A 10,343-nucleotide genomic window follows, 5' to 3' on the forward strand; every position below is an offset into this window, starting at 1 on the left:
ATGAGGAAAACACTCATATAGAGGAATGAATCCTCTAGGGACATTAATATCAGATTGTTGGGGGGGGGGGGGTCATTGAGCCGAATTCACAATCTCCCAGGATATAGAAGAATGAGGTGATCTTCACAGAGAGAAGTCATATTTCATTACATGTCCAGCAATAATGCCCATTCCAAATGAGAAGAAATTGATGGATATAAAAGTATTCAAGTGCTCAAACATTCAATATACTTCAACATATTATATAGCATCGACACTTACTCTATGTTTAAGAATTCAATTTTGTCAATAATGTTGAAAATTTAAACTTTATAAAATTAGAAACTTTAGAACTTGAAAACCTAAATTCCTTTATTGCCAAGATCCTCCATGTCAAATCACTAAGAAAATTAATTAATGCCGAACATACCTTAATTCCTGATTCTTTATTACTGGATTTTGATTTCAAATCTTGAATCTTGAATACTAGCTTTTTTATTCTTGAATTCTTGTTCTTGATTTTGGCTTTTTGCTCCACAATTTTGACTCTTGAATTCCTTCTTCTTGATTCTTAATTGTAGATTGTATGTTCTTGATTGTAGGTTTTTGGATCTTCCTTTTCACCATGCTTTCTCTTGTATTCTTGTATTGATGGGATGACACAAAAAATGTGAAGTTGCATATGCATTGGGGACCATAACCATATATAAAGTTTACAAATGTATTTCGTCCATCATGAAATACAATTATAAACGAATTTGATCTCTACACATATAATTCAGCCCACACTTTATTTATATGTCCTAAGCCAACAATTAATTCTTTATTAAATCACTTTAGTTTTGGGCTTAACTTTAAGATAACCTTATACGCAATTAATTAATATGTTGGCCCACATGACAAATTAAAATTTTTTCAATAATCTCCCACTTGGGCATATATGTTACCTGATAAATGTGTATAACCTTATGAAATCAAAACTTTTGCTATCATAATCATAAGTATGTCCGACCAATCCCGTCCATCAATTATGTCAATATAGAATTAAAGCAGTCTTCGTTACCAATATCATAACCAAACCCTCAATGGTCACGTATATCAATACAATCAAATGACATAGATCAAGTGTGGATGTGTAGCATGAAAATCACATGCAATATAATCCAAACATGCCTAATTCCAACTGGTCCTACCTTATTCTTTAATTAGATCAACCATAAATTTTAATTATAGTTGAATTGAATTGAATTGAATACTTTATTTCTGAAATAAACCTAATATCCATTTACAGAATTATGTGTCTTAAACAGTCAACATTCAAATACAAACTCCCACTAAATAAGCATGTAATCTCTTTTACGCAACACTTATGTGAGCAGTATGCTCATGAAAGACCTGAGGTGATAGCTCCTTAGTAAGCAGATCCGCAATTATAGAGTTTGTCCTAATTATTTCCTAAAAATCTGAACACTCTGAATTATTTCCTTAATAACTAGATACTTGATGTCTATAATTTTTGACATTGTTAAGTTCCTGTTAGAATACAAGACTATTATTGTCACGGATAACTAAAGTGGTCTTTCAAATTCATCCAAAATATGCAATCTAGTGATGAAATTTCGCAGTCATATTCCATGATTAGAATCAGAATATCCAATGATCTCCAATTGATCTTGTTTTCCTGAATGTGAGCACGTGATCTTTAGTTCTTTGTAAATACCGAATAGGCTGCTTTCCAAATATCCATCCCATAGTTATTTAAATATTTGCCCAGTATTCAACTAATGAATGCCATATTCAGATGTACGCAAACACTAGCATACATCAAACTTCCAACTACTGAAGCAGAGAGAACCTTGGAGCATTAATTAAGACTAAATATGTCTCCATTAGTAATAAGAGTATTACCTAGTTTATGTACTCGCCATTACAAATCCTTTAAGAATTTTATCGATATAGCTCTTTTCTAATAATCCAAAAATACTCCAAGAACGATCCTACTATATTTAAATTTTTGAAATAAAAGAGGCATCACCAATATCTTTATTTCAAAATTTCATCTATAGAATTGATTTCGTGCAATAAGCTTATATCATTGCAAGTAAATAGCATGTCATCGACATACAATACTTAAAAAGTATGCTTACTCTCACTATATTTGTGGTATACACAATCATCAACTGTATTTATTTTAAATCCAAATGAAATAATTATTTGATGAAATTTGTAATATTATTGATGAGAAATCTACTTAAACCCGTAGATGGATTTATTTAATTTGTAAACCATCAGATGTAGCTCAAGATCAAAATATGTCACAATTGCCATAATAGTCCTAAAAGATTCTTTTGTAGAAATCGCAGAAAAAACTCTCTTTAAAGTCAATGCATTCATTTTGAGTAAAGCCATTTACGATGAAGCTTATATCTCTTTACATCACCCTTCGAATCTCTCTTGGTTTTAAACATCTATTTACAACCAATGAGTTTCCCACCTTCAGGAAATAGGCTGAGTTCCCAAACATCATTGTTACTCATGAACTTTATCTCTTTATATATGACATCAATCTTTTCTTACGAATTATTCCTTTGCATTACAAGATGAAAGTTGATTGATTAGATCTTCTTCCATCAATACAATACCATCCTTATTTTCTTGAAGAAAGACTATAAAATTATCTGAATTATCTTTCTCTTCTCTTTTGAGGATTTCCTTAACGTCATTTGTTCTTGAGGCTGTTGAGTTTATTGTTTTGAAACAATCTTTTGATTGTGTATGGGAGATTTTGTAATATTATCTTGTTCGAAAATTACTTCTTGAACATGATTTGGAGCAAGAATTTGTCTCTAGTTTTGATCATTGTCAATTGCAACATAAGAGATACATGTATATTCTTCTTCGAATACAAAATTCTGAATTTTAAAACATTATCTCCTCTACAAACTCTACATCCTCAAGGAATTTGGACATTTTCCATCTCGAAAATTGACCTAAAAGTGGGATCTTTAAAATTTGTAACCCCTAAACAATTGTTTTACTTGGAACTTTATTAATAATATAAGTTACAGATTCTAGTGCTTCAACATAGATAGATTCAAGTGTAGTGTAGATCGATTCCATATTTCTCTATGAATTTAGTAAAAGGCCCTAAATGTTTTTTCTGTGATCCACCATATCTGTCATAGGATTCACCACTATAATAATATTTGACTTGTTTAATTCTTTTATTGAGTTGATTTTCAACCTCAATTTTTTATGCCTTGAACATATCCAATGTTTGAGATTTCTCATAGATGAGATATAAGTAGAGATAGTGAGAAAAATTAGTTTATGAATATAATAAATTACTGTTGACCATTTTTCAAAAGCTAAAGGTAATGACCCACAGATATCCATATAAATTAGTTCCAAGACATCCGAAGTTTTATCTCCTTATGTTTTCTTGTTTTTCTTTAATGTAATTGACATAAATACCCGAGTCTGAAAAATCAAGGAAATCAAGAATTCCTTCAGACACAAGATTTTTATTCTCTTTTGAGAGATGTGGCCTGACGTTGACCATTTTTCAAAAGCTAAAGGTAATGACCCACAGATATCCATATAAATTAGTTCCAAGACATCCGAAGTTTTATCTCCTTATGTTTTCTTGTTTTTCTTTAATGTAATTAACAAAAATACCCGAGTCTGAAAAATCAAGGAAATCAAGAATTCCTTCAGACACAAGATTTTTATTCTCTTTTGAGAGATGTGGCCTGATCGTTTATGTTATAACGAAGTGAAATTCTCATTGGTTAATTTATGTTTAATACTACGTTAATTCACATGCCATGTTTCTTTATAAGAGTCAATCGTATAAAGCAGATATAGGTTATCATAACGGGTAAAAAACTAGTACCCATAATATTTAAATTAAGAAAAAGATTAAATTGACTATTTTCAATGTAGAAACAGAAACCAAATTTTGTCCAAAAAGACGGTACTGCAAATGTTTCTTTCAAATCCAATAATAACCAGTCTTTAATAATAACCTAAAAGTCTTTATAACGCCAACTTTAACTGATTAGCCATCATCTCACATAGATGAATCTTTCAGCATCAATTAGTTTTAGGCTGTTTAGTCAACCTTGTATAGACACGTTTATTTGAATAATGACACTGAAATTTATCGACATAGTGTGTCTAGGTATTAAAACTAAATTAACCTTAGAATAGACAAAAATGAGAAGTGTACTTGACTTTACACGCCAAGCGTAGTATCTAGTACAATCTCTTTTCATTTGTCCTAGATTATCACAAAAGTAACAGTTAGATGATTTATCATTTCCATGCATTTGCTTTATCTATTGAGTCGAATGGGATGCAGCTTTCTTTTCTTTAGCTTGTCCATATAGGTACTTGCCAAGTAATTACTTCCAATTCTCTCTTGCTTTAGACTTTTTTTCTTGCACACAATATGAAACATTTATGAATTTCATAGTAACAAAAATACATGTCCTACTGAGACGAAATTTGTAACTTGCTCTCATATTGCAGAAGTTTTTGCAACTCAATTATAGATGATGGAATCATCAAAGATTTCACCTTAGCTCCATGGAACAATATGTTATTACTGAAACACAAAATAATTGAAATATATCTATCTAATCCGATTGATTGCGTGAAGCCCGCGATAGCAACGAAATTGAGGAAATTAAAGTCGATACGATCCATTCGTTCTGTTCGTCAAAATCCCGCAAATGTACGGGTTCGTTGTAAAAGTAATAATCGTGATGAGAAAGTTACCGTCCCACAGGGAATAAAGATTAATTCTAATATATTTGATATATTTAAATTCGTGTTGATAACCCAAAAACGATTGATGAATAACTAACTAATTTTTATAACCAAAACTTATGAAATCAATGAAAATTAGTTTAAGAAAATCAAATGTGTGAACGTATCGGATTTTCGACGCCACTGATTAATACTTAGTTCTAATTCTCAACCAGTAATAATTATCTTAATTTATGCAACTGCGACAATCGATAATTCTACTTTTATTTATTATTTATTTCCAAGATATAATACACCTATGGTTACCACGAGACGATCCTATTCCTAATCCAAATTCTTATGACAGACATGCATTGACATTTAGGATTATCACATATGATCACACACGCCACAAATATTATTCCTAACATTTATTGTCCGTGTATTCCAATAACAGTGTTCTATCTACCGTGAGTTTTCCAACACTACGAATGAGAAACTCATTGTCCTAATGGTGGGCAAACATTAAAACAATGTAAATAGGCATATTACTGGAATCATAACACAAGAATTAAGATAAAAACACAGGTCTCGAATTAAAATTAAGAATTAACCAATTTTGTCAACAATCCAATATATAAAAAAGATTAGCCTAACATAATGTTGAAATCAAACAAATAAAGTTTAAACGACGTCACCGAGTAATTGACAAAACATGATTAACTCCAATTATACTCTAGTAATCCATGTCTTCCTTGTGGTTGCCACCTTCGTATTTGTCGTAATGTTTGACTAAAATTTTTCCTTAAAGCTGCTACCCAATTGCCATATATATATATAGATATATATAACCAACAACTACCTTCTTCTTTAGCCAATTTCTCTCCTCACTTTCTGTTGCTGTGTTTGCCGTATATATATTTACAACAACAGCCCAATCTCCTTGTGTATGAAATCTAATTAGCTGCCTTTGTATCAATATATAAATCCACTAGTAGCTGGATTCTGTTCTCCAAGATGCTGACAAATTTTATGTGTTGTATGTATCAAAATCAGCCCAAGCATCCTCAATGTTTGTATAATTTCAACCAAATGGTAGCCCTAATTTTTCTCTTCCCGTCAACTTTTTCTATGGTTTTTTTCCTCTTCCTTTGCTAAAGGCAGCTGTCTCTATATCTATACTTTTAATTCAGCAACCAGCCTTTATTTTTGTGTGATTAGGAGTTCCAAGTGGCCGAAACTCCAATTCTACGACAATGCTTTCCCAAACTTTACTCACAATTTTCAGCCATTGTATGCGTGATTCCTCAAATCCCCACTTTTCTGTCTTTTGTTGGCCGGTATATATATTTATTTAGCAAAATGGCAGCCCTTTTGTTTTTGTAGCCCAATTAAACTTGGTGAAATTAATTGGACCAGCCCACTTTCTTGTGTAAAACAGGATTCCAATTGGCTAACGAATTTGAATCCAAATTTAAGTTCAAAACTTAGGCCCATTTAATTTATTATTTTCTTCATGTCCTCCACTTTCAAATTGTGAAATTTGATCTCCAATCCTTGCATCAAATAGCCAATTAATCCTTCATCATTTTCCAAATAGTCCATCACTAAAGACACAAAGAAAATTACCCTAAATTAAGTAGAAATCAATAATTTGACAATGTAATAGTTTAATTATGTGAAATAGATAAACACACAAATTGCACTTATCAAATACTCCCAAACTTAAACCCTTGTTCGTCCTTGAACAAAAATATAATTTAAATAACAACAAACACACAAGCATGCAAAAATATTTGGTTGGACCGTTTAGCTTTTTACCTCAAAACTTAAGATCACAGCATTAAATCTACAAAATGCTTCAAAGTCACAGTACCAAACTAATATCCAATTTTCCAATAGAAAATCGACGTGTCTGTGTGAAGAACTAAGTTGATATTAACGAATTCACAAGTTGTTCAAATTCCCGACCTTCTATGGTCAAATATATCATTTCATCTCTCATAAGATTGACACACCTTCAAACTTATTTTTTTCACTATTTTTCCAGTGTGTGATCTAAGATTGAATTTTTATTATGCTCACCTCTCTAATTCAGGTGGACATCACTAGTTACAAGTCAACACATCAGTGAACAAGAATTCTCCAATTATTTGATTGCTTCAACCGTCAAGACTCAATTAGGCTAATTATCCTTCATCGAAAGTCAAATTTCCTCGAACATGTGTTGGGATTTACAAGGCGTTTAGTGCTTTTACTTTTGCCATTATTTTTTTATTTTTATATTTTTTTATGTACTCCCCTTTAAGCTTTCTAGATGACCTATGTAGTGGACTTTAGACCGATGACTCCTAAATCAGATAACTTTAGAACATCAGGTTTTCAAATACCTTTACAGGCTTAATAACCCGAGTCAAAAAGATTTCGAAAAAAACAATATTTTTTTATTTTTTTTAGGGCAACTTCATCTCTGATTGCTTTCTAAATGACCCCTGTAGTGAGTTTTAAGCCAATAACTTCCAAGTCAGATGACTTTTTATGGCACCAGGTTTTAAGATATCATTGCAGGCTTAATTGTTTGAGTCATAAAGGCTCCACAGAGAGGTTTTAAATTTCAAAATATATGCCTTGATTAGTGCAATGCCCCTTATCACACACCTATTCAAGCAAACCAACCTTCAATTTAAAACTTTCACCTAATTTTATCCTGTTAATCTCAGATAATCCACACAAATTTTTTCACACAAAGAATCGAGATTCACATCCGTATCTTCCTACTACAGTAAAATCTCCTCAAATTGTACTAAATTTGATCTAAGGATAATTAATTAGTATGGTTTAGGTGAAACATCTATATCCAGCTAAATCAATCTATCAAATGCATGAATCAACTTATTTCATCATAATGTCAAACTCAATTCTATTGTGCATATAATATCAAGTTTAAGTTTCAATCAATTTAGCATGCTTCCTATCCACAATTCATAAATCAACACCAAATCTCAAATTTAATCATCATTGTTAGCCAAATTATCTAACCCACACAAGCACAGCCAAAAATAAATAAATAAAAATTTAACGATTTTTTTTTTAAACTTAGCGCTCACAATATTTTTTTTTTAAATTAAACATACGAAAACAACGCACAAAAACATACGAAAACCAAAAACACAAAGTGTTTCCCATCCCCAAACTTAAATCTGACATTGAGGAAAGCATAATTAAGAATATAAAGGGATGGAGAAGAAAAGAACGAAGGTACTCTCCATATTTTTCGATTGAACGTGGAAAGTACTGTAGATGATGGCTAGATAATCTTTCTCATCATACTTTCTCTTTGGTTTATGTTGGTTTGAGTGTTTCACAACGTCATGTTCTTGCATATGGCAATCAAATCAAATATTGAATATCAAATAATCTAGAACATGTGTTACTTAGCCCACACACTTGAAATAACCAACATTATATTTAAGGGCCTAAGTGGAAACATGATCGGATGATGATACCTTATAAATTTAAACGTGCCTAAATCTAATACAAACTAATAATCAAAACAAGTCTATATGCAATGCGATGCAGAAAACAAAATAAATAAAAGGTTTAGAAATTGGGTTGCTTTCCAATAAGCGTTTAATTTATAGTTTTTAGCTAGACTTTGTTGTTCCAGCTATTCATGGTGGCTTGAAAAGGAAAATTTCAGTTCTGCATTTTATGCACTGATTGTACTTTCTTCTCTCATATTTCATTCTCCACAAAATCAAGTTTCCGTCGCTGTTCCTACCAATAATTTCACCTTCATTTGGCCTACCTTTGTAGCTCTCCCAATTATCAACTCGTTGGCAATCCTTAAAGTAAGATGGTTGCTTGATTGGATTCTCCATGGTAAAGCTTTGTTACTTATCCTCTACCCTTAAGACTTTCTCATTAACATTAAAATCTAGCAAGGCTTAGCTAGTAGACAAAAATGGCCTTCCCAAGATTATTGCACCTGATATGCCTTATCTATGTCAAGGATGATGAAGTCAGCTAGAAAAATAAACTCCTTCGCCTTGATAAGCATGTCTTCAACTATTCCGTACGGGTGTTTCAGTGATCGGTCCTCCAGTTGAAGGATAATAAATGCCGCCTTAGGATCTCCTAATCCCAATTTCCTGTAAAGAGGTAGAGGAATTAGATTAATATTCGCTTTTGAATAAATTAAACAATTTATATAATTTAAATTTCCTATGGAGCAAGGTAGAGTAAAACTCTCTGAATCTTTAAGTTTGGGAGGGATCCTGTGCTGGATGATCGCACTGCACTCTTCAGATAGTGCTATTATTTCATGCTTGAACATTTTCCTCTTTTTAGTCAACATCTTCTTCAAAAATTTAGAATAGTTTGGTATTTGAAGGATAGCATCAACGAATAGAATGTTGACATGCAGCTTTTTGAGGACTTCCAGGAATTTCATAGCTTGTTTCTCCAAGTTGGTCTTCTGCAACCTTTGAGGAAAAGGGAGCAGAGGTGTTAGTGTAGTGCCGAGAACATTTGCCTTAAACTGTGTACTATCTGAAACTATCTTTTGATCATTGTCTATTGCTTCTCTAGACTGCTCCACCGATTCTTCTCCCATGGTAGGTACTTGATTCTTCTCGTTCACTTTCTTTTTCACTGTGATTTTTGGCAGCTAATCACCACTCCTAATAGTGATAGCATGAACCTGCTGTACTGTTGGTTGCCTTCACAGTCTCTCATGAAACGGAATGGGTCACACATACGCCTTGACAGGGTTGGCGGGAGTGAATGATGGGAGCTCAATAGTTGCATAATTTACCACCTCAACTGCTAATACCTGCTCCCGTGGGTTCTTCTCTATGTCACTCGGTAAGGTACCTGGGGGTCTATTAGCTATTACAGTTGCGATTTGTCCCACCTGCTGCTCCAAATTTTTGATAGACACCTGTTGATTTTGAAAGTTTGTTTTAGTCTTAACAGTGTATTGAGATAACAACTCTTCCAACGATGGCTTTCTCACTTGCTGTTGTTGTTGAAACCCTGGTGGTTTATTCTGACTCTCCCTGTTCTTGTTCTTGATTATTAGACCATGAAAAATTTGGATGGTTCCTCCACTCTAGATTATATATGTTGGAGTAGGGATTATTTTGCTATCTTTGAAAGTTCTGTGTGTAGCTCACTTCCTCAGGCTGATTAACATGTGTAGATGCCAAAAAACAGCGTGTAGTAGCATGATCTGCTCCACAACCTTCGCAAACATATGGCAATTGGTGTACCATGTTAACTGATTTAGACAGATTATCCATTTTCATTGTAAGAACTTCCATTTGCACAGCCCACTCTGTCACTGCATCCATGTTGTGTACCTCTACTGTTTTCCTTGGAGCTTCCCTGTCGACTGGCCGCATCGATTGATTTTCAGCTATTCTTTCATACAAAATAGCTAGCAAATAACTAACAAAATAACCATCTTGTGTACCCCTGCTGTTTTCCTTAGAGCTTCCCTATCGGCTCGTCAAGATTTTGCATATACCAAATAGCCTGCAAATAGTCAAGACAAAAGAGAATTAAGAAGTGTAATAATAGCCTAGAAACAACAAATTAAATAAACAATT

At 32.7% G+C, this 10,343-nt stretch overlaps 1 protein-coding gene across 1 annotated transcript; it reads right to left on the reverse strand.

The window, feature by feature from the left end:
* Positions 1–8,710: 8,710 nt before the first annotated feature.
* Positions 8,711–10,136, reverse strand: LOC111395240. Its single transcript, XM_023021227.1, has 4 exons — positions 9,909–10,136; positions 9,488–9,673; positions 9,156–9,400; positions 8,711–8,882 (listed from the first exon to the last, which is right to left on the reverse strand). The coding sequence occupies exons 1-4, from the start codon at positions 10,134–10,136 to the stop codon at positions 8,711–8,713; spliced, it is 831 nt and encodes a 276-aa protein (XP_022876995.1).
* Positions 10,137–10,343: the final 207 nt, after the last annotated feature.

Source organism: Olea europaea, chromosome 6, assembly GCF_002742605.1.
Source record: "Olea europaea var. sylvestris chromosome 6, O_europaea_v1, whole genome shotgun sequence".
Taxonomy (NCBI): domain Eukaryota; kingdom Viridiplantae; phylum Streptophyta; class Magnoliopsida; order Lamiales; family Oleaceae; genus Olea; species Olea europaea.